At 40.9% G+C, this 25606-nt stretch overlaps 1 protein-coding gene and 1 long non-coding RNA gene across 2 annotated transcripts; both read right to left on the bottom strand.

The window, feature by feature from the left end:
* Window positions 1-1198: 1198 nt before the first annotated feature.
* ZNF470 (zinc finger protein 470) lies at window positions 1199-20380 on the bottom strand. Its single transcript, XM_023588804.3, has 4 exons — window positions 17242-20380; window positions 10241-10367; window positions 9980-10075; window positions 1199-5847 (listed from the first exon to the last, which is right to left on the bottom strand). Exons 1-4 carry the CDS (start codon window positions 17299-17301, stop codon window positions 3974-3976), a joined length of 2157 nt encoding a protein of 718 aa, XP_023444572.2. The 5' UTR covers window positions 17302-20380; the 3' UTR covers window positions 1199-3973.
* On the bottom strand, window positions 12896-15989 carry LOC139436893 (uncharacterized). The gene is made up of 2 exons (XR_011646416.1): window positions 15877-15989; window positions 12896-12994 (listed from the first exon to the last, which is right to left on the bottom strand). It is a non-coding gene; the product is annotated as an uncharacterized lncRNA (long non-coding RNA).
* Window positions 20381-25606: the final 5226 nt, after the last annotated feature.

Raw genomic sequence — 25606 nt, 5'->3', positions numbered from 1 at the left:
ACAGCCTACCTTAGCAACCCACATGTGCAGTCTCAGAATCTGGTTTTCAGCAATCTTAACCCTATAATTTCAAACAGCAAAACTTATTTCAATAATACAATATAAAAAGTCTCCCTTAGCTAAATTTTTTTTTTTTGCCTTGAGGCTAGACATTGAGGATCTCAGCTTTAAAATATCCAGAACATGGGAAGCGGACTTGGCCCAGTGGTTAGGGCGTCCATCTACCACATGGGAGGTACGCGGTTCAAACCCCGGACCTCCTTGACCCATGTGGAGCTGGCCCATGCACAGTGCTGATGTGCACAAGGAGTGCCCTGCCACGCAGGGGTGTCCCCCGCGTAGGGGAGCCCCACGCGCAAGGACTGCGCCCCATAAGGAGAGCCGCCCAGCATAAAAGAAAGTGCAGCCTGCCAAGGAATGGCACCGCACACACGGAGAGCTGACACAACAAGATGACGCAACAAAAAGAGACACAGATTCCCGTGCCGCTGACAACAACAGAAGCGGACAAAGAAAAACACGCAGCAAATAGACATAGAGAACAGACAACTTGGGTGGGTGGGTGGGGGGAGAGAAATAAATAAAGAAATCTTAAAAAAAAAAATCCAGAACAGCTAAGATACCAGAACTATATACTATGCCTTCGGCTTCAGCACTCCTCATCCCCTTTAAGTTGCCATTACCCAGGACCTTAGATCTCCATCCACCCAGGTGACTACAGCTAATAATTCAATTGAGTTCTTGTCTATTTCACACTATGATTTGTCACAAACAGGAATCTTAACTGCTGTTTAACCCATCCCACCCAATAACCAATCCTTACTACCCACCTCATGTTTCTCAAAGATTCTGTTGCTTAGTACCCAATCTTCACATCAAATTTTGTATTGGTTAAGTCTCTTTACTTGTAAGCAACTGACCAATACAGCCCAAAAACTAAGTACTGGAAGGAAAACAGGTAGTTTGAGGAATTACAGCTAGAAGGCACAAAAACCAAGATGGTGCCAAGGATCACAAGCACAATGGCATGTGCATCATCCCTTCTAGGCCTGGATGACACAGGTCCAGCTGCATTTCAAACTCTAGTAAGAATATGACTGGCCAGGTCCACCAGAAACATATGGTAGGGTATGGCCAGTTACCCAAAGGAAAAGCACAAAGAGCACAACCAAAAGAAGGCAAAGGAAACTAGAGAAAATAAAGGAAATGCCCACTATATTTTTCATTTTTATTTTTGATACTACAATTATGAATTTATACTATAGTACAGGTGATTTTTTTTCATTTAGTATAGCACAACTATCTTTCTATAGATATATACATACTAAAATATACATATTAACAGCTGCATAGAATTCTATTGAATGACTCTACTTTACCCATTTCCCTACCAATGGATGCATTATTTCTAACAATTTACTACTGGATAAAATTTTTTGCCATTATACATTTATCTGCCTTTGCACACTTTGGTTTCTGAGTAGTACTAATTCAATGGGTATAAACATATAGCAATTTATAAACATGATGGAATTGTCTTGTTTCCATCCAGCCAGCAATACTAGATTATGACATTTATGTTTTGAAATCAATCTTTTTGGGGGAAAAAGTAGATATATGATCACTTTAATTTGCAGTTCCTTGGTTACTAATGATATAGTTTTTATACCTTCATTAGCTATTTTTATTTCATCTTCTGTAAACTGTTAGCCTTGTCCATTTTTCTACTATTTGCTGTTACTATTACTGATTTGTAATAATACTTTGATTATCAGTAATTATCTTTTTTTATATTTGTTGCCAATGTTTTCTCAGTCTCTCAATTGTTTATTAACTTTGATTATGGTGTTTTCCACCACATAAGTTTTATATAGCCTAATGTCAGCTACTGGATTATGTGTAATGCTTGAAGAAGGTCTGCCTCAAACCAAAGTTATACCAGCATTATTTTAAAATTTTCATAAATACTTTACATCTTTAATACTCTAGGAGTTCATTAATGTACAAGGTAAAGATCTGTGTTCTTCCAGAGAGCTATGTGCCCAACACCACCTAATCAATCCAGCCTTTCCCCACTGTAATGGTAAACTCTTACCACGCATAAAGGAAGCCCAATGGCTCCACATGCTCTGTTTAAGACTACCCATCCCCGAGCCTCTATGCCTCAGCAGCAGAAGAGGGAGCCCCAAAGCTGTATTTTCTAGAAATCATGTACTTTGGATAATAGCACCCCTTATGTGGACTCTATACTGCCATAGGCAGCACCAAGAGGGAACCCAAGAGCTCTGGGTACTCCAGGTAAGTGGACCCCTCCACAGTAACTATAAAGGGCGTGAGATTTCTTTTGGGAGAAATGAAAATGTCCTAAAACTGGTTATGGAAATGGCCGCACAACCTTGTGAATGTACTAAAAAAAATCACTGAACTGTACATTGTACACTTTAAATGGGTGAATTGCATGGTGTGTGAATTATATCTCAATAAAACTGTTTAAAAAAAAAAACAATCCTCAATTAGTCTCCAAATGATTCTTGGTAAGAGTGAATACCACTCTCATGATCCTCGTTAAACCATCAACTCTCTTCCTGCAACAATCAAAGTGTAATAACTAACTGCCTTGGGACTATCATGGCTATTCTCATTACAGCCTGTGTCTTGACAGCTACCTCCTGTTCTTCCTTCATTCCCTTCCCCTGATACCTGTATGTTCTAGGAGTGGAAAGGCACCCCTTTCAGAATTCTTAGTGTCCTCATTAGATAACTTTTCCCCATAATACTTATTATTTATCACATAGGATACATTTCAATTTTTTGTTTTGTCTTTCTTCCCTTGCTAGATCTGTGAGGGTAAACAGTTTTGTATCCCCAGAACCTAAAACAGTACCTGGCACATTAGGAAACGCTCCATTAATATTTATTGAATGAATGCATACTATATTCCTTGCTATAATCACAATTCTATAAGTGAATATCAAAATCAACTTGTCAACATAAAAATGTATTGGGATTTTTATTGAAATATCAGTAATTTATAGATTTAACTTGGTGAGAAATCATGTAATTACCATACTGAGACTTTCCATACAGACACATATCTAGCTCTCCATTTATCCTATTCTTTAATGTAAAACATTATATTTACATTCATAAGCTTATTTCTATATATTTAAATTGTTTTGTCATCAAAATCATGTTAGTTTCACAGAACACGATGGAAGGTTTATTGTATTTTGCTAAGCTCTAACAATTCAAATACCACAGGAATTGTCTGTGGTGCTTTAATGAAGTTGAAAATAGTCAACCCTTTTTTATAGCTTATTATGTAACCATTCATCTATTCAAGTTTTCTGGCTTAATTTATGTATTTTTTTAATCCTATCTCCCAGCTAGTCCTAGATTCTCTCAAATGCTTTGCTCTAATTGGCCTATTCTCACTTCTATGTATTAGGTGAGGAGCAAGTTCCTCATCAACCCTGTTACAGGTCCTTGTCACATAGGGAATGAGAAGCCACCACATAATCTTTCAATTCTAAGTGTTTATCTTCCCTACCCACTGGAAGAGCAAGTAATCCTTTGCTTACTCTCAAATCTGCAAGTTTCTTAGTTTTAACTTACTGGTTCTTTTTACTTGCAGCTGAATATTGGTGTTCACAAGAAAGCCTTTTTCCCCCCTTATTTTAATGACTAGCATGTATTTAGCACTAACTACATGCTAAGGGTTATACCAAACCTTGAAATAGATTATCTAACATATTCTTCAGTAGAAAGGTTTTAAATGGGAAAGCAATATGAATATATATTTTTAATTTTTAAAAGATTAAGCTGGCTACAGTGTTAAAAATACTTGTGAGAGAAGCAAGGGAAAAATGGGTACAACAACTGCAGAAATCTGAATGAGATGGTAGTGTCTTGGACTACAATGATGGGACATGGACTGGATAAAGTGGATGGATTCCAGAGGTATCTGGGAGATCTACAGGACTTGGTGGTGTGGGAGTGAGGATGAGGGAATAACTGAGGATGACTCGCCAGGATGAATTCGCTGATGATGAGCAAGATGTACACTCTGCCTGAAGGCTTTGCCACATTCTTTACATTCATAGGGCCTTTCTCCTGTATGAATTCTCATATGTAGAGTAAGATGGGCAATCTGGCTGAAGGCTTTGCTACATTCTTTGCATTCATAAGGTTTCTCTCCCGTATGAATTCTCTGATGTAGAGTAAGGGATTTACGATGGCTAAAAGCTTTCCCACAGACATTACATTCATAAGGTTTCTCACCAGTATGACATCTCTGATGACAAATAAAGGATGCCCTCTGTCTGAATGCCTTCCCACATTCAAGACATTCATATGGTCTTTTGCCACTGTGGAGTCTCTGATGTTGAACAAGATAAGAGCCATCGCTAAAGGCCTTCCCACATTCAATACATTCATAAGGCTTCTCACCAGTATGAACTCTCTGGTGTTGAACAAGGTGTGCAATCTGACTGAAAGCCTTACCACATTCCTTACATTCATAAGGTTTCTCTCCAGTGTGTATTTTCTGATGCTGTGCAAGGTGTGCATTTTGGCTGAAAGTTTTTCTACATTCCTTACATTCATAAGGTTTCTCACCAGTATGAATTCTCTGATGATGAGCAAGGTGTGTACTTTGCCGGAAAGCTTTCCCACATTCCTTACATTCATAGGGTTTCTCTCCAGTATGAACTCTTTGATGTAGAGTCAGTGAGCCACGATGGCTAAAGGCTTTCTCACAAATATTACATTCATAAGGTTTCTCTCCTGTATGAATTCTCTGATGTACAGTGAGGGATGAGCCATGGCTAAAGGCCTTTCCACACATACTACATTTGTAAGGTCTCTCTCCTGTATGAATTCTCTTATGTTGAATAAGTCCTATGTGATCAGTGAAAGCCTTCCCACAATCAATACAATCAAAGGGTTTCTCTCCAGTATGATAATATCTCCGATGTCGTATAAGAGAAGCATTCTGCCTGAAAGCTTTCCCACAGTCAATACATTCATAGGGTCTTTTCCCAGTGTGAATTCTTCGATGATGAGCTAGGGATGAGCAGTCACTAAAAGCCTTCCCACATTCAACACATTCATAGGGTCTCTCTCCAGTATGAACTCTCTGGTGTTGAGCAAGGTGTGCAAGCTGGCTGAAGGCTTTATTACACTGTTTACACTGGTACGGTTTTTCTCCAGTATGAACTCTCTGGTGTTGAATAAGATGAGCATTCTGGCTGAAGGCTTTCCCACATTCAGTACATTCAAAGGGTTTTTCTCCTGTGTGTATTCTCTGATGTTGAGCTAGATGAGCACTCTGACTAAAGGCTTTCCCACATTCGATACATTCATAGGGCTTCTCTCCAGTATGAATTCTTTGATGAAGAGTAAGGGTTGAGATTTTGCTGAAAGTTTTCTCACAATCATTACATTTCAAAAGTTTCTTTTCTCCATGAACTTCTTTCTGTTTTTTCATACCTGAATGTTTTTTTAAGTTTTTCTTGTCTGTGTCCAAGTTATATATTCTCTCTTCTATGGGAACAACCTGTTGTATATGAGATAATGTATTCCAATGGAAAATTGTCCCAGATTTGTTAGAGTGGTCTCTTTTCTCAATAAGGGTATCTACATGACTGATTGTCTCTTGCCTGAAATGTGTCTTCTGACTTACCAGCTCTCTATCAAATAGGTCTTCATATCTCCAATTTTCTTCCAGGGTGGAACAGTCAAGGCTATAGGTTGTAAGTCTTTCCATTAACAATGCCTGAGTTAATTTTTTCTCATAAATGTCCCACTTTGGTGATAATTCTTTGGTCATCCACATATACTCCAAGTCTGAAAGATATTAAAAAAGCAAATCTCTCCCTTATTAAATATTAGAAGAATGGAAACTTCCACAATGAAATCATGTGAATTACACAGTTATTGAAGTCCATAGTAGGTACATGATTTTGAGTGCTTTTATAACAGGTTAGGCATGTAATCATCCTTGCATTTCTGGAGAAAACCCTCCTTGGCCAGGGTATATTATTTCAATGTGATCTTTTATTTAAGATTTTGCATGAATATTTATAATCAAGATTTCTCTGTAGTTTTCTTTTTTGGTGCTATATTTATATATTTTGGTATCAAATGTTATGCTGTCTTCATAAACAAAAATTTAAGCTTTCCTTTTTTTTCTCTGCTCTGGAATATTTTAAATAACACTGATAATATTTTTCTTTAAAGGTTTAATAGAACTGATTTGTAAACTATTTGGGACTATTGCTTCTTTTCACGAGGGAGGCAATTCTTAGACAACTTTCTATATTTCTTCTAGGTTAATGGGCTATTAAATTTTGTCTCCTCTGGTGTCAGTTTGGTAATATAAATTTGCCTGGAACCCTTGATTTTTAAATTGATATCTTTTTATTAATTTTCATTTCTTATAAGAAATATTAACTTGCAATTTTTCAAGCAAACAAATACATAAAACTAATGGAAGAACTTATATAAAAGAAACTACGAAGGAAGAATAAATTCTATTCATAACAGCAACAACACAAAACCAGAAATACTTGGCAAGACATGTGCGGAATTCACTTGAAGAAAACTATAAATCTCAACTGAAGAATACAAAAGAAGACCTTAATAAATAGGAGTAAAAATATCCTTTTTGAAGACAAGAATTCAACTTTGTAAAAAGTTACATCAACCCTAAATCAATTTTGAAATGTAATGCAATTTTAAATCAAAATCAGAATAGAAAAACTTTTTGTGGACTTGAAAGGGGTAGAGGGAAACGGACTTGGCCCAGTGGTTAGGGAGTCCATCTACCACATGGGAGGTCCGTGGTTCAAACCCCAGGCCTCCTTGATCCGTGTGGAGCTGGCCCATGCGCAGTGCTGATGCGCGCAAGGAGTGCCGTGCCACGCAGGGGTGTCCCCTGCGTAGGGGAGCCACAAGCGCAAGGAGTGCACCCTGTAAGGAGAGCTGCCCAGCGCAAAAGAAAGTGCAGCCTGCCCAGGAATGGCACCGCCCACACTTCCCCTGCGGCTGACAACAGAAGCGGCTGACGGCTGACGACAACAGAAGCGGACAAAGAAACAAGACGCAGCAAATAGACACAGAGAACAGACAACCGGGGGAGGGGGGGAATTAAATAAATAAATAAATCTTAAAAAAAAAAAAGGGGGTAGAACTACAAGATATTAAGATATACTATAAAGGAGTAATAATTAAAATTAATAAATTCAAGCATAGCAAGAGTCAGACAGATCAGAGATGAGATTAGTTTCTAGAAATTGACAGGAGTATTCACAAAAATTAAGTACATGGAAAAGGCATTTAAAATGAATGTGGACTGCATGGGAAAGGGACCCTCTCAAGCATGACTAATGGAGTACAAATAGGTAAAGAGGCAATGGAGTAGTAGCTTTGAACATGGGTTTAAATCCTGGCTCTGCTAGTTCTTAACTGTGTAACCATAATTAAATTACCTAACTTCCATTTGCTTTGGTTTTGTCATCTTTAGAATGGTACTAATAATAGTATCTCTCTCGTCATGTTGTTGTGAAGGTTAAATGAAAAATATATACAGAGAGCTTCGTAGTACCTGGTACATAGTAAGGCCCCATTAAATGTTAGCTATTGCTATTCTTATTACAACCTTGGGTAATTTGCTAATATTATATAAAAATATTACAAATGCTGACATACCCTATATACAGCAATTACACATCTAAGGATTTAACTTTGAGTTTTATTCCCACTTGTATAAAATGACTTCTGTATAAGATTTCTCAGTGAAGTATTATTTGCAAGAAAAGAAAGGAAAATAAATGTTCAGCAACAGAAGACTGGTTAAATTACATTATAATCATACAACGGAATACAATTCACTGCTCAAAAATAAAAGCAGCTTTAGAATTTCTAAAGAGAGTGGTGAATCTAAGATATAATATAAAGAAAGCAATGGAAAAATCTCCAATTATAATGTTAAATTAAAAAGGTAAAAATTAAATAAGAAGGTAAGATGCAGAATACTGTGTGTAATATACTGCCATATATATAAAAGAAAAAAGGACTATATATTAATATTTGCGTATTTATATGGACTATCTTTGGAAGAATAAATAAAAAGGTAAGTGATACCTACTAGGGAAGAAAAATAGGAGACAGAATCTCAATTTTACTATGCCTTTAAAATTGTGTACCATGTGAATATATAATTTATAAACAATATTAAACAAATAAAGCACCACAACAAAATCTTCTCCAAAGAATCTGAATGAGCCTTCTGGGGAAAGCTGAGTTTGGGGTTGGGATACTGGCACCCCAGAGTCAAGGTCCCTTGTTCCAGCACACACACAGCCCCTGTGGCCTGAGAGCAGACTTCCCACCTGCTTCCTCTAAAACACAGTCTGCCAGGCTGCAGGACAGGCTTCCCATCCAGCAATCTGTCAAAGTCGCCAAGCAGGAAACCTTGTGGAAAAACAGAGCCTCTTGAACCACAACTGAGGAAACATCCAAAGAGATCCTTAAATTATGTGACTTTCTCTTTAAGGAAATGTCCCCTTCCATTTTATCACAAAAAGTCTCCCAACTTGTTTCACCTTGACTACCTCTACACACATCAATCTCCTCAATCAGGAATGTACTTAGGCCATCTGTACTCTAGGTCATCCTTTTCTCCAAACTGCTGTGGTATGTGATGCTGTGGACCTCCTTCCTGGAAGGTAATAATGGTTTCCACAACAAAAGAGCTCCGTGCTCTTCTGCTTCTTGAATGACTCCTGCTTTTCAGTTTCATGCTCCGACATGAAGACATTCCTCCTTTTCTCTTAGCACTCATCATTGATGATCTCATTTACGTCGTTTCAGAGTAGGCTGGCATTCTAAGACCAAGACACAGAGTCGGGAAACGGACTTTGGCCCAGTGGTTAGGGCGTCCGTCTACCATATGGGAGGTCCGCGGTTCAAACCCCGGGCCTCCTTGACCCGTGTGGAGCTGGCCATGCGCAGTGCTGATGCGCGCAAGGAGTGCCGTGCCACGCAAGGGTGTCCCCCGCGTAGGGGAGCCCCACACGCAAGGAGTGCGCCCATGAGGAGAGCCGCCCAGCGTGAAAAGAAAGAGCAGCCTGCCCAGGAATGGCGCCACCCACACTTCCTGTGCCGCTGACGACAACAGAAGCGGACAAAGAAACAAGACGCAGCAAATAGACACCAAGAACAGACAACCAGGGGAGGGGGGGAAATTAAATAAATAAATAAATCTTTAAAAAAAAAAAAGACACAGAGTCCAGCTGCACACTGTCCATTTCCACTGGGAAGTCCACTGAAACCATATCTAATATATCTCAATCTAAATCTGGCTTCTTGTCTACAGTATCCAGTCACTGTCCCAAATAAATTTAAAACTACCACAGGAAATAATATATCTTCTGCCTCTCAACTCCTTCTGTAAACTTCTCTAAATAGCAGCTCTACTTGAAATAAATCACTTATAGAAATGCTTTATGACCCCTAAGGAAGATAAACTCCTCAAGAGCTTACACACATTTATTAACCTCTCTGACCAGTGCTGGCAGTGCCTAATAAGGCAGAGTCACTAAACGTGTTGATAAATGCTTATTAAAAGAATGATTAAATATATCCATTCACCAATTATTCAAAGACAGTTAATTAAAAAGTACAATGTCAAGAAACTATTTCTTAAGAAATGAGTCTAAGTAGCAAGTAAGAATTCTAAAGAGGTAGACAAACTGAAAGAAATGAAATTCAGAGAACAAGAAACTGCGCTATTTTTAGAGAGGAGGAAGCAAAATGTGTGAAGAAATGCAGAGGCTGGTATTTGGGAGAGCCTGTGTTGAAAGAGCCTTGTTTTTCTCTTCAGGCCCTGGGTCCTTGAGAGGTGTTTTCCAACAAATTCCAGAAAGAAGAAACATCTTGAAAATACCTTCACCATCTCTAGTCATCCCACACTCACCTTGGCACAGACCTCTTGTCATCTCTCTCTTTACCATCCAGGGCTCTTTCCCTTGCTCCAATAAGGAGATCACATCTGGTTTAGAAATGCAAAGACCTGTATATAAGAAAAAATGTGAAAACTGGCTATGCTATGTGTATTCCAAAACTAACGGCCCAGTCCCATGGTCTTGAAAGAATAGAGACAATGCTGGAAAATATGGATAAAGGCATGAAAGACTTCTGAGGTACAGAGAGGGAGAAGAAAAAAAAACACTCTTACCCAGTGAGTCCAGGTTCCTGTAGTTCTCCAGCATCACCGTCCTGTACAAACTCCTCTGAGCAAGGTTCAACCATTCCCACTCATCTTGGGAGAAATCTATGGCCACATCCATGAAAGTCACTAAACCCTGAATGACACAAATAATCGTGCTCAATCTGTGTTCATGTATCTACAGTAAAGGGTTATGCTGCTCAGACTTCAGGATAAAAACATCCTTCATAAGGATTTGCAGTGGGAGTATAAGTGATCCAGGTCAGACAATTATTGAACAACTTTTCCTCTTAGTTACATTATACATGTTTGGGAGATGGAAAGAAAAATATGAAAGATACTCTCTGCTCTTGGAACATTTATCATTTTATGGTGGTGAGAAGACATTCTCACATGAAATAAGTTAACTAAATTCAAAACAAGATATAATTGTTAAATTATGCTATCTACGTTAGGAGCAGGTTCACTTCTCTACATGGGGAAATTAAAGAGCTCTGAAAAGAGAGTTTCAAGGAAGGATGCTGATCTGATGAACATGATTTCAATGTCCACAATAATTTCTAAGAAATCTTAGGGTTCTTGGGATGTTAAGAGTCTAAAAAATGAAAACCAAATGCGCACACACACACACGCTCCAAAAACCTGGCATCATTTTTCTCTTCTGAAATAAAAATATATTTATATTAGACATGAAGAACACATATTGTTTTTAGTAGTCTGCTGAGAAGTATCAGAAAGATATCTGATGTGAGCACATCAAGTAAGCTATATTTTATAACACGGACTGCATTTCCTAACCAACCATCAGGGTAATGCCAATCATCCATTCAATGATGGCTGGCAGATATTAGGTTTCTTATTTCACTTATATCAAGATCTGAGTAAAAGAGTTTAAAATTAATACCAGCCTTGGGTGGACCAAAAATAAAGGTCAGATTACTCCAAAGAATTCAGACTGTGGCAGTAAGTAGTTGGGTGATCTTGGCCAAGTTAATTAACTCCCATGTCTCAGTTTCTTCATTTGAAAAATGTGAGGATTAAATGAATTAACAGGTATAACATGACTGGGGCTCAAAAATTATTAGCTACAATAATGATGAAGAAAGAGGAATGTGGGGAAAAAAAAAAAGAAGGCAGAGAACAGGGGAAACATTTGGTATAATAATTCAACAAAAGTTTTATATTTTATCTAACTGTAGTATACTATGGTAATTAAGAACATGGATTCTGAAGCCAGGCCACCTATGTTTAAATCCTGTTCTGTTCAGTAGGTCTAAACTATTCGTTCCGTTTCTAACCATTAAAGATATTTTAAAGAACTCAAAAGGAGTACAGTCTGTTATATTTACATATATATTTATGATTTCTGTTGTTCTTCCTTCATTCCTGATGTTCCAAGTTGCCTTCTGTTATAATTTCTTCCTGAAGAACTTCTGTGAGCAATTCTTTTAGAGCAGGTCTGCTGGTAATGAACTCTCTTAGTTTTCCTTCATATGAGAAAATTTTATTTTACCTTCATTCCTGAAAGATATTTTCACCAGACATAGCCCATTCAGTAAGTTTACTTTAGTTATTATACTTCTTTGCTGAGACTTTCTATCCTTCCATTTGTTTCAACAATGTCCATCCTTACTTGTTGGAACATTTTTGCAATAGCTGTTTTAAAGTCTTTGCCAGATAATCCCAACATCTGTTGTCATTTTGATGTATTTGTTTTTCCCATGCTGAGACTTTTGTTTTTCCCATAAACTGAGTCATCTTGGATTGTATCCTGAACATTCTGAATATTATGGTATGAGACTCTGTGTCTTGTTTAAATTATGTGGAAAAATGGTATTTTGTCCAGGCTGCAAGTTCTAACTAGCCTTCTGTGGGTTGTAGCTTCAAAGCCAGTTCCATTTTCAAAGCCTGTGCAGTGGTATTCACCGCTATTCCACCTGTGCACTACCCACTGGCCAGTGTGGGATCTGGACAGTGATCTATCTCCTAGTTCAGTTCTCAAAGAATGTTATGCTCCTGAGAGTCAGACACATGCATGAACAGCTTGGAGTAAGCCCAGGAGTTCAGAAACAACTTTATGGGGATTTCCAAAGCTCCATCCTCTCCATAAGCTCCCTTATGGAGCTTCCCCTTCCAGTATTCCAGCCTGATAGCTGAGGCCTTATTTATCCCATTCTGCTGCACACTTCCTATGACTGTACCCACAGCTGGGGAAACAGAAAAACAACAACAAGGGTTTACCCTCTCTTGGAACCCAGCATCTCTGACCAAAGAAAAATTTTCTCCTACCTCAAGAGTTTTAGATTCCTGAGGACTCCAAAGGTCACTGCTAGGGTGCATGAGAATACAAAGAAAAAACAAAGGTATTTCTCCCATTGCCTCTGAGCAGTAGGATATCCCTTTTCCACTCTTTGAACCAGAACTAGAAAGCCTACCCTAGGGTTCTTTTTGTCCACATCAATGCCAATTTCCAGTTTTGGAGCATTTTTAGAGGGAAAAAAATGTAAATACACCACAGGTTTGGTGGTACTTCACATTGTGAGCTTCTTCCCAAACTACCTATTATTTACTTTTCAGAGTCTTAAAATATCTGCTCCATAAATTCTGTCCTAGCTTTACAGCAGTTTTCAGTGAGAAGAGGGTGGAGTGTGCTTGTCCATCTTACCCAGCACCTGGATTCTCCAAAATTCCATTGAAAATAAAAGCTTCCTGATTTTCAGTGTTTCTTGAGCTTCATACATCATATTGGAGGTCTTAACTCTGCTGATTTGAGGACATTCAGAGAGTATGTAAAGATAAAACAAGAGTACTTATTCAAGAGTACTTATTTTACCCAGAGGTATCAACTCAAGGTTCTGGGTTGCCTATGATTGGTATATGTAACAGCAGTTTTTTAAATGTTTTCATCTTTGAAAACTCTGCTTGATCCTAAATCGATTATTCTGAAACCCAAATAGTTCAATCTATCTATTTAAAACTGCATTCAGGGAAGCGGTTCAAGCTACATCCTGGGTTCCTGTCTACCATATAGGAGGTCCAGGGTTCGATTTCCAGGGCCTCCTGGTGAAGGCAAGCTGGCCTGAGTAGAGTTGGCCCATGCGAGTGCTAGCCTGTGTGGCAAGGTAGCCTGCGCAGCGAGGCAACCTGAGCAGAGCGCTGGCGCGCGCAACCTGAACAAAGAGCTGGTGCAGCAATATGACACAACAAAGAAAGACACAGAGGAGAGACAATAAGAGAGACAGCAGACTAGGGAGCTGAGGTGGCACAAGAGATTGAGCGACTCTCTCCCACTCTGGAAGGTCCCAGGATTGGTTCCCGGTGTTGCCTAAAGAGAAGACAAGCATACACAGAAGAACACACAACGAGTGGACAGAGAGAGCAGAGAATGGTGTGTGTGTGTGTGTGTGTGTGTGAAGTAAATAATCTTAAAAACAACAAACAAAAAAAACCTGAACAGCACTCAAAGAAAAGAGTTCTCTATGCCCAAACTTGTTCCACTCAACAGATAATAGCTTTATCTATAGGAAGTCATCCCATATTAGCTTCTGAACTTCATTGTGAATTATTAGTTTACACTGAAGGAAGTTACTGATTATACACTGATTATGTATATGTTTGTATATGGACAGGGAAGAAGTGGAGGCCACACTTTTAGTTTCTAAGTGACTCTTGATATGCCTTTCTTTCTCTTTATTTTGAGGTACCGGGGCTGGGTTTGAACCCAGGACCTCATATGTGGGAAGCCTGTGCTCAACCACTGAGCCACACTGGCTCCCCTCAAATATTTTTTTACAAAATGAAGAAAAAGCTTTTTTTTTTTTAAGTTACTATGGTTAGAATTTTAGCATATCTCCATTGGAAAAAACAAATCTTCAATATTTTCCTACATATATTGACCTTTTTCTCTTTTTTAAATAAGAAATAAACATCCTCTTCTTCACCTCTATAAATACATGCTCCAGAGAGATCCATCCTCAGCTGTTTGGAGTGTCTATTAGTTTTCTATAGATGTGTAACAAGTTATCACAAACTCTACAGCTTAAAACATGTATTTCTTATTTTACAGATTCAGCAATTTAGTAGTCTAGGCACAGTTTAGCTAAATCCTCTGCTCAGTTCTCAAAAAGCTATAATCAAGGTATCAGCCTTACAATGTTACCTGAGGCTCAGGGTCCTCTTCAAAGGTCACTCAATTTGTTAGCAGAATTCAGTTATTTGTGGCAGTATGCCTGAGGCCCTCACCTCTTAGTGGCTATCTCTCTCCATAAGCAGTTCACAACATGGCTGCCTGCTTCTTCCTTAAGGCTAGCAGGAGAATCTTCATCTTTAAAGAGATCACCTGAGGAGGTCCACCCACTCAGGATAATCTCTCTTTTGAATAACTCAAAGTCAATTGATTAGTAACCTAATCATGGGATAACAGTTTATCATATTCACAGGTCTCACCTGCACTAAACTGAAGGGGATTATACAAGGATATGGGTCACTGAGGGTCATTTTAGAATTCTGCCTACCAAACTGAATACTTTTAAGACTTTTCTTTTATGTACACAAACATACCTTATTACATAATCAGTAACTTCCTTTATATACATATGACTAGTAACAATAATAATAGTTTATATGGTTAACACATATAGTGCTATATGCTAGGTACTATTCCAAATACTTAAATATATTAACTCATTAATCCTCACAATAGTTAGGTATTATTAATATGCCAATTTTACAGGTAAGGAAATTTAAATTGAAAACTGAAATTAGAATGAAATATCTAGTATAGAATAGAGCTAAAATCTGTACCCAGGGAAGAGGGAGTCTGGTTCCAAAGTCCATTTACTAACCTTTATGCCCTACTTGGCACTCTTAAAATATTTTCCTCTGACAAATGACAAGAGTGTTTTTGTTTAAAATGTTTAAATGGGGAAGGTGATGTGGCTCAAGCAGCTGGGCTTCAGTTCCCGGTACCTCCTAAAGAAGACAGAAAGCTGGCATGACAAGTAGGTATGGCAAGCTGACACAAGATGATGCAACAAGACATAAGAAGAAAAACATGAGAGACACAACAAAGCAGGGAGCAGAGGTTCCCAGTGCCTCCTAAAGAGGACAAGCAGGACAGTGAGCTGACGCAACAAGAGATACAAGAGGAAAAATGTAACAAGAGATATAACAAAGGTGGGAACAGACGTGGCTTATGTGATTAGGCGCCTCCCTCCACATTGGAGGTCCCAGGTTTGGTTCCTAGTACCTCCTAAAGAAACAAAGATGATGAACAGACACAGCAAATGCAAACAATGAGGGGGTGGGAAAAGATAAAATAAATCTTTAAAAAACTGAAAAAAAAAAAGTTTAAATGCTCTAAGAACAAATGTTCCATTTGTTTGGTATGTTTTGTGGCAATATATGTAATAAAAAAAGGTGTTTTGCTTTGACATAATTTGCTCATTGTGTCTTTGATATAAAATTAATTACTCCAAGTTATTTTTATTTGCTTAGTTTTCTAAGTTCATGAATGAAAATTGATAATTTCTTACAATAATGAATTTTCTGGTGAAACTAGTTTAACTATTTACTTTAACATGAATTGCTTTTAAGCTTCTATTGGGGGAAGGAGACGTGGCTCAACTGATAGAGCATCCGCCTACCATATGGGAGGGATTCAGGGCTCGATACCCAGGGCCTCCTGACCCCTGTGGCAAGCTGGCCCACGCAGAGCTGCCATGTACAAGGAGAACCACCCTGCGTGAAAAAAGTGCAGCCCGCCCACGAGTGGCGTCACCCACACAGAGAGCTGATGCAGCAAGATGATGTAACAAAAAAGAGACACAGTTTCCCAGTGCCATTGAGGGTGCAAGCAGACACAGAACACACAGCAAGTAGACACAGAGAGCAGACAACGAGGGGGGGGGGAAGGGGAGAGAAAGAAATAAATTAAATCTTTAAAAGAAAAAAAAGCTTCTATTGGTGCGCAAAGATAATAAAATTTAAAATGTTCCAAGTAGTTAAGTTTGAGAATTCTAATCCCCAAGGAATGAAAAACTTTTAGGAATTTTTTCAAAGAAAATCATCAAAGATAGGGCAAAAATTCTGCTACAATGTTCATCTTTGCAACACTATATTAATAAGTAAACACTGGCAAGGATCTTCCTAAATAACACAGGGGGCTGAATAAATAGATCATGGTCCTTCAACATAGAAAGCTAAACAGCTAATATAAAGCACATAGATATTCCTTGGCATTTCAAGTTGCTCTTAGCTCTGGGTCAAGCAAAGGGAAACTTTCACATATTCTTGCCAGTGTGTGGCCAAAATGCTATCCATGTCACCTGTCTGCACACTCCTACACTTCCTTCAAGATACAACTCAGTAATCACTTCCTCTGTGAAGTCTTCCAAATCTTCCTCTCCTGAGCTCAGCAAGGAGAAGGAGCTAAAATAAGGTACACTTCCTTTACAAGACCGTGGGTTCTGTCACAGAGCTTCATCAGCCCAGAGGAAGGGGTTAGAATTAGAATTTTTCTAATTCATCCAAGGACAAATTATATGGGCTAGTAATGGCCCTGCCCCAATTCCACAGATACCTACACTGTCTGCAGCCCTTATCACACTAAATAAATGTGTGCTGCCTTTTCTTTCTCCACCAGATTGTGAGCTCCTTGAGAACTAAGATTGGGAATTAGGGACCAGGCACATAGTGGATCCCATATTCCTTCCAAGAACTATATTTCTGCATTATCAGATGCCTAGGAAAACATTAAGAACAATGAGGCTCAGACCTGATTATTTGATTTCTTAGTATTTATTCATAAAGAATAAATTCATAAAGAATAAATACCAAGAAGGAAGAAGAAGCTCTTAAAGGGTACTGGACTATTTGAGTTTATCCCTGTGGCCCCATCACTCATCAGAATGGGAGGAAATAGGAACCAGGCCCCAGGGTGGAACTCTTAAGCAGACAATCTTCAGAAAGAAACTTTACCAAATCCTCAAAAGTAATACTGTAATTCTCACCTGAGACATGTCTTTAAAAAATTCAATTCCTGTCACCTCCACTTCTTCCTGGTTCCTCATTTGGAGAAGGACTTTACCCTGAGAGGGCAGAGCTGGGGAAGAAGAAAGAGACTGAGGCGCTTAAATAACCACAGCCTAGAACCTTCTCTTCCCTTTATCTCCCTCTGCGCTGTCTCACACTCTTTCTCCCTCACAGCCCAAAGCAATTGCTGGGAGACTAAATTTACAGCTGAGATTCCCCTTTTGCTCTAGGTTTTCAGCATAAGCACAATCTCTCTCTCTCAAAGTCAGCCACTCATTAACAGAAATGTACCAGAAGTAGTGTATATATAACATTCTCATTTATCTCCACAATCCTCTCTAGGTTTTCAGAATAAGCAAAATCTCTCTCTCAAAGCCAGCCACTCATTACAACAGAAATGCACCGTATGTGGTATATATATTAATACTCATTAATCTCCACAATCATCAATGAAAGCAGGGATACCATTTAACAAATGAAAGCTATGAGAAGTGAAGTCTTTTGCGTAAGTCATACAGCTTCTAAATAACAGAGCCTAGTCTTTAACCTAAGTCTGCCCAAGTTATATGGTCAAGAGGACATGGCTTAAGAAGAAAATATACTCCTGTGAAGATTCTATGGAGCAACTCCCATGGAGAAAGTTATCTTCCAGAGAGAAAACATTAGTTTTATTACAATAGAGAGGCCATGTGGCTTGCAGATAATTGGGCACAAAGTCATTATGTCTGCTTAATGGGTATGCACAGGGTTTCCCTATAGGGAAAATGTTCTGGAATTAGATAGTGGCAATGGTTTAACAGCTTTGTGAATGTACTAAATGTCACCAAACAGTACACATTAAAATGTTGAAGATGGTAAACTTTATGTTTATTTAACTACGACCACCACCATCACAAAAAAGAAACAGTAATTGATGCTGAGGTAGAGATTTGTGGCAAAAGCTACTCATCATCTGCACGATATCCATTCTCCCTTTTCCTAAAAAAAGAAAAGAAAAAGTCACAAGACCCAGGTTCTCATTTTCCTTCATGGGAAACTACAGTTTTGAAGAAGCTTCTTGACCACCATAAGCCAAGTTTCTTCTACCAGAGAAATGAAGACTCTGAAATTACAGGTATTGTTTTTAGGGATCCTCAGAATTCCCTTATTCTGGCTTCTTTCCTCTAAATTCCACTGCCTTCTAAAATATTATTGTAATGATGAAAATAAGAATGAACACTTACTGAGCACCTTCTCTACATCAAGGGCTATACCAAGTGCTTTACATGTCTGAGCTTATTTATGAGTTACATAATATTATCATTATCTCCATTTTATGTAAAAGGAAACTGAGGATCAGAGTTGAAAATCAAAAGGAAAAAGCTAAAACAAACAAACCAAAAAACCCTGCTCAGTTGAGGTTTTGAGAGCTGAACACCTGCAGTTATTTAACTCCCACAAAGTCGGTTTCATCAACTGTCAAAAAAAGGTTAAGAATACTTACCTCAGGCATCTGAGGGGATTACATGAGTGCCAATACAGAGGGGTTGGGTCTGGCTCTTCCACTTACTAGTACCTACTCATCCTCTCTGTGCTTCAGTGTCTTCATCTGTAAAAAGGAGATACAGGTAGCTTCTACTTCAGAATGTTGTAAGTTTTGGGGTTATTACGCCAAAAGATCTTAGAACTGTGCCTGGCATGTAGAAACCACTCAAGCATTAGTTACTACTGCATGCAGCAAAATAAGCAAAGAACAATGTGGCTATGAGGACTGCTTCTTTTCCCTTTCCCTCTTTAGATACTCACACACTCAGAGAGGAAGAGCAGTATTTTCTTTGCCTAAAAGTTGAGTAAGCCATAGGAAGGCTGGAATCCCTCAGTAATTGTGGATGGAACTGTGAATCTTACCTTACTCCAAAGTTCCAGGCCACAGTGATATATGGGAAGGGCTGACAGGTAAAAACAAAAAGAAAACCTAAGTGCTGAGACTCCTTGAAGGGCAGCAGGTACAGGGGTCGTTCTTTCACCCAGGAGTAACTTCTGGGTCCCTGGAGATACCCACAAAGGTCTAGAAGTGGGCGGATGTCTGGTTAGGGGACCCTGGGAAAGTCAAGATCTCTCCCTGGCCTTGGTTCCATACTCTGTGCAGGATGACCCCAAATCTTTGGGTTCCTGGGTCTATTAGACTTCGGCCAGAGACTCCAGCACTCAGCCCCTGGAGAAGGCCTCTGTCAGGGTTCTCTTAGGCCGCACCCAAGTCACCTGTCATTCTGACTTCTGTCCTCAGGCCCCAGAGTCTCCTCAGTGTCCGGTGGACATGGGGACATCTCCTGGGCTCTGACCCCTCCAGGCAGGGCAGACAAAAGGTGCGTTAGCGCAGCGACCCCGCCTGGGCTCCTTCCCAGGACTCTAAGGCTCTGGCCCACACTAGGCTCTCCGTGGTTGGGGAGTGGAGGCTGGGAGTCCTCCGGGAGCGTTCCCAACTTCTCAGCCACCGACGACCCTTCGCTCATTCCGACAGACATGGTCTCCCACGAGCATCACACACATCCCTGCTCCCGCGCGCACCCCCTCGGCCAGTCACATCTCACACGGGCACTCCCCTCCCCTCCCCAACAAGACCCACACGCAGCCGCTGCCTGCTCCGCGTCAGTCACGCATTCAGTCACTCGCACCAGGCACTGTCACCAGACAACCATCGAGTCGCACGCGCTCCCTCGCCCCCACACGCGGGCACCAGAATGCCAAACCCTGTGCGCCTTCCCGGAATCGGGTACGCTCACAGCCAATAATGCGCACGAGCTTTCTCCTCAGAACCTAGCCGGAAGTGCACAGAAGCTGGCGGCTGGTTCCACAGGAAGAGGCGTGTCTTCCGGCCGCAACGCCCCCCGGGAACTGTAGTTCCGGACAGGAGCCCGGCAGCGCGCCCCGGCGGGGAAGCAAGGTTGCCAGGTGCGGGTCTTCCCCGCGCTGCCCACTGATTCGTATCGGTGCCTCCTAAACTTTCCGGTCCGGAATCGGGCCGTCCTAAAGCCTCTGCACACTACGTCGGCGCCCCGGAAGTACAGGCCGACCCTCTGAGGCGAGCCGCGCCGCGGAGTCCTCCGGAAGCCGTCGCCGCGCTCGGAGTACGCAGGCGCAGCTGTCACCCTAGACAGCGAGAACTTTTGGTCCTAATCCCGGGCGCCGTGGAGTCGGGGAAGCGTGAGTGCGCAAGCGCATTGGTCACACGCGTCAGTGCAGCGAGAGCCCCGGAAGCTGTTGAGTGGGCGGGGCTTAGCTGAGAGGGTCGAGGAGCCTTGGGGTAGGGGCGTGGGGCGGGGTTTGGGTTTTACCCGGCTCCTGGCGTGTCACAGCGCGCTCTGGGTTGTCACTTCCTAATTTGTGTGTGCGTGGAACCTTGGTGGGGCTGCTCCTATATCTGGTTAGTATTTCTGGGAGCCTGGGACTCGGAATGGTGTTGGGTGACTGACTGGGGGTGACCTTCCACGCACGCTGGACACCTTGCTGCTCCTTGAACTGCCACCGTCTTCCTGGAGAGCTTTCCTTTGTCAGGAGTGGAGGGCTGACCTTGCCCTACAACCCCATTTAAAATATCTCCCCTTGATGTCACCTTGTTTTATTTCCTATCTTCCAGTTAATTTACAGTAAACAGGGCCATTCCCAATGGAAGGGACGCCCAGTCCTGCGCCTCTGTGAGGAGGTGATTTATTGCAAGTGCATAAGCAAGGACTGGGGATTCTTCCCCAAACCAGTTCCCCTTGAGGGTGAGCTGGTGTTTTTATATGCAGGAAGGGAGGGAGGGAGGAAGGAAACAAGTGAAGGCTACATGGCACTGTTTTGCCCTATCGGCAGAGACACAGGATTTCTTCAAGGGTCTTGTAATGAGGATACACTCAATTCTGTTTTTCCTCAAGCACATCAGACATATTCTTTGCTATCCAGTTTTGGTGGTTAATCAATCAAAATCTGAGTTAGCTCCATGATTGCCTTCTCTGCTGACCATTCAGGGGTTTCTGGCTTTTGGTTTTCGAGGCAGGAGTCATTGATTTACTGAGCCACAGGGTGCCCTTGACACCATCTGATGTGGTCTTCAAATGGGATGTTATCTTATTCTTGCGAGCAGAACCTGAAAGGGTCTGGTTAATGTCTTACTACAAGGAGCAAACAAGCTACTGAGGTTTGATTAATAGCCAGCTCAGGTTGTTCTGGGAAGGGGTATTAGAAACTTCATAGTTGCTGAGGTGGGGAAATTTCTTTTAATTGTCACATCTTTCTAGCTATCAGTTATCACTGATATAATTTTCCTTCCCCTGCCCCCTCATACACACACTTTTTGTTTCCCTGATAGAATGAGAGTTCCATGGAGGCACAAACTTTGTCAGCCCTGTGCAGTGTTGTATTCCTAGTGTCTAAAGCAGTGTTTAGCACATAGTAGGTACCCAGTGAAAAGCATCACTTAGTTTACACAAGCAGTTCCGTCATTATACACCATCACAGTACTGATATACTGTGTATAATACAAAAAGTGAGTCACTGTCCAGAGAACCAATGACTGAAGGCCACATAGGCACTTTTAGAATCTGGTTTCCCTGGATCCAGTTTCCCCTAGACTTCATGGTCTCCATAATGAGGATAAGACATATCTGTGAAGAATCCTCTAAGGAACTGCAATTCATATCTTAGTGTTTGTGATATTTTGTGGGTGGTTGAGTCGTATAAAAATGTTGAGGGAGGCAGCTGTGGCTCAATCAGTTGGGCTCCCGTCTACCATATGCGAGGCCCTGGGTTCACGTCCCGGGGCCTCCTTGTGAAGGCAGGCTCACCCGCATGCTGCAGACAGCCACCGGCCTGGGTGCTGTGGAGTGCCACCAACCCACAAGCACCACAGAGAGCCGATTCAGCAAGGTGACACACAAAAAAAAAAGGGAGACAAGCAAAAACACAGAAGAGCATGCAGTGAAGGGACACAGAGAGCAGACAAAAAGCAAGGGGGCTGGGAGAATAAGTAAAATACACAGAAGAATACACAGCAAATGGACACAGAGAGCAGACAGCAAGCAAAAAGCCAGAAAGGGGGGGGGGAGAATAAAAAAAAACCGATGTTGATAGTTATAGTTCCAATTCTGACATGTAGAGCTTGGAAGTCATCACTTCTGTCTTCACCTCCACAACAAAAAACATTGGGTAAGCCAAAAAATTATCAACTTTTCTTAGATCCATCAGAAATCAAGGTCACAGGGCAAAGTACCACACTGAAATCTGGAGACAAGCAAAAACAGAATCATAGCTGAGATCAGCTTACATGAAGCTGAAGCCACTGGGCCCAGTAATTCATAAGAACACTTAAATGGTAATTTGAGTAATTGTGGGAGGTTGAATGTGGGCCATGTTGATGGTTTAAACTCCTGGGGCTCTAGTCTTAGGGAGTTCAGCCCCATCAGGTTCTCATGGTGAAGGCTGGAGAAAACACCCCTCATGTTTTGGGCAGGTGGGAAGGGGAACCATTCTGAAATAGGACCAGAGCATTTGCATAACAGAGGCCTGCCGTCCAATAAATGATAGCTGGAAAATGTGCTTATTAAAATTTCTTCACTTAAGCAGCTCTGAAAATTCTAAAACTAATTCAGCTGGTTTTTGTTAACCTAATTTTATAAGTTTACTCTTTGTACTTAGTTCTGTGATGCATATTAACCAGACCTTCTCAGCTTTGCTTACAGGAATAAGATAACGTCTCAAAGCAAAACCGAACAGCATGGTGTCAGGAGCACCTTAGGACCCAGGAAACCTGTAGCTTTTCTCAGAGACAAAAAGCTTGATATCCTTGAGTGGTCAGCTGAGAAAGGAGCCATGAAGACCTTGCGTCTTTACAACAATATCTAAACTGCAGTTTATTAGCTGATGAAACCAAGGACAAGTTAAACATGCTTGAGACAATGCAGGACTGACAAACTGCTCGTACCTTCCTCACAAGATCCCTGGATGATCTAATGTCATCACTTCCTTTTTGGTGTTTTTTAACTTGTTTTTCTTCTCCCCTACCCATCTCCATTTGCCTATAAAAACCCTAGCTACCTTCCTCACTTTGAACTGGTTTGGGGAAGATTCCCCCAGTTCCTTCCTTGTGCACTCACAATAATCTTCTCACTGAGAGAACTGTTTTTCCTTTGTGGTGCCAGATTGGGCAAGCCTTTCTATATAGCTGTGCCTACATTAACGAAGCACTACTATCAGATTCAGATTTGATTTTGAGGCAGGGCAGTTCGCACTCACTCATGCCTCAGACAACCACAGCATTGGCCAACACCTTGCAGCCAGAGCCACCCAGCTAAGGCATGTCTGGATTCTTTAACCAAAGAAACCTGTGCAATATATGTTTCAGCCATTAGGTTTTGGAGTGATCTGTTATATAACAAATAACAGACCATCACAGCTCATACTCCCTCTGTCAAAGAGCTAACAGGAGTCTAGTCAAAGGTACATTATTAATTAGCATTACAAGAGCCACTTTACAGTTAAACCCAAATGTCATTACCTTAGCGCTGTAGGGCTTCCTCATTTACATGCTCCATTGCCGATGTATTGGGTGACTGGCAGCTTTTCTCCAAATAGTGGCTTAGGGACCCAGAGTTTTCCTTCTTGCAGCTTTGCCATTCCTTATGATTAGGATTCTTGTTCCAGCTGGACAGACACTCTTTTCTTAATAACTGAGTCCTGAGTAACACATATCATTTCTATTCACACTCCATTAAAGGAAATTAGTCTGTTAGCTGCATTTGGATGCAAGGGTGGCTGGAAAATGTAGTTCAAGGCTGGGAAGTCATACTCCAGAATCGATTTCAAACAAAAGGGAAGAAAGCACCAACTTTCCTTATCTTCTAGTCATATCATAGATATCATTAACGAATATATCCAGAAACTGGGAAAAATGACCAGTTTGGGTCTGTTGTCACACTGCACCTGCTATAAATTACATTTGGATAAGAATTCCCCCTCAGTCCTCACTCTGCATTAAGTGCAAGTCTTTTAGGAATTCCACTGGGAAATGTTCATAGAGAATTTAATCAGCCATTCAAGGGTTCTCAGCTTTCCACTGACTCGAGTCAATTTAATATTTGGTTGTCATGCCATGGAGTGTTGTTTTTGCTTTTGTTTTTTCTTTTTACGGAGGTACCAGGGATTGAACCCAGGACCTCGTATGTGTGACGTAGGTGCTCAACCACTGAGCTATACCCGCTCCTATGAAATGTTTTTTTTTAAAGATTTATTTACTTATTTCTCCCCCCCAGTTGTCTGCTCTCTGTGTCCATTTGCTGTGTTCTTCTGTGACCGCTTCTATCCTTATGAGCGGCACCGAGAATCTGTATTTCTTTTTATTGCGTCATCTTGCTGTGTCAGCTCTCCGTGTGTGCAGCGCCATTCTAGAGCAGGCTGCATATTCTTTCGTGCTGGGCGGCTCTCCTTAGGGACACACTCTGCGCGTGGGGCTCCCCTACACGGGGGCCACCCCTGCGTGGCACGGCACTCCTTGTGCACATCAGCACTGCACATGGGCCAGCTCCACACGGGTCAAGGAGGCCCAGGGTTTGAACTGTGGACCTCCCATGTGGTAGACGGACGCCCTAACCACTGGGCCAAGTCCGCTCCCCTGAAATGTTTTTGAGTAAAACAAGATCCTAGTGGGGATTCAACTCCTGGGGTCTACTATTACAGTGGAAATATCGTGCTATTATGTTGTTGAGTTCTGAGGCTTATTATGACCTATTTTCTTTCAGTGGGTAATTGCCCACCTGAAATTCAGCTGCTACACATAAGGTAGTTCACCATAGAAATCCGAAACCCTTTCCAAGTGCAATCACACTCATGAGAAGCTCTAGTAACTAAAGGAGCCATGAAGAACTCTTACGGCTGGTGCTTCTTTCATATCAATGGTATGGAAAGGCTACGGGATGTTAGAGGACTTAGCAAAAAGCGAGTGAGGGACATAGACATAAATAATCCAATCCAGCTTTATAACTTCTTGAATTCTTTCAAGTCCCTTTATATTATGCAAAGTAATTTCTAATCCTCAAAATACATTTCCAAAAATGTTCCCTAGAATTTTGATGTTATAATTAGTGAAGGATATTAATTTCTGGATGAAAATTAATTTCCTCCTTATCTTTCTGTATTTCCAACTCTGGGTCATATTAAATTCAGATTTTGGTTACCAGCCAAGCAATAATGGTGGGGCTAGGAGAACAGGGATAACAACAGTTTTCTGTCACAAGGCACTTAACAGCAGGTTTGTTAAGGTTTGAGAGGGGAAGTTCAAGTTTCCTAAGATCCTTGAATCCTTCCTGATAGTCCCATTCCAATAACATG

Source organism: Dasypus novemcinctus, chromosome 18 (genome assembly GCF_030445035.2).
Source record: "Dasypus novemcinctus isolate mDasNov1 chromosome 18, mDasNov1.1.hap2, whole genome shotgun sequence".
NCBI classification, from domain to species: domain Eukaryota; kingdom Metazoa; phylum Chordata; class Mammalia; order Cingulata; family Dasypodidae; genus Dasypus; species Dasypus novemcinctus.
This window is presented reverse-complemented; position numbering and strand designations above follow the sequence as displayed.

Coding starts and splice junctions, on each gene's coding strand:
- ZNF470 (XM_023588804.3), bottom strand. CDS start 17,301: ATGAGGAACCAGGAAGAAGTGGAGGTGACAGGAATTGAATTTTTTAAA. Junction 10,368..17,241: donor TTTTTAAAGACATGTCTCAG/GTGAGAATTACA, acceptor TGTGTCATTCAG/GGTTTAGTGACTTTCATGGA. Junction 5,848..9,979: donor GACAAGAGGTCTGTGCCAAG/GTGAGTGTGGGA, acceptor AATATCTTTCAG/ACTTGGAGTATATGTGGATG.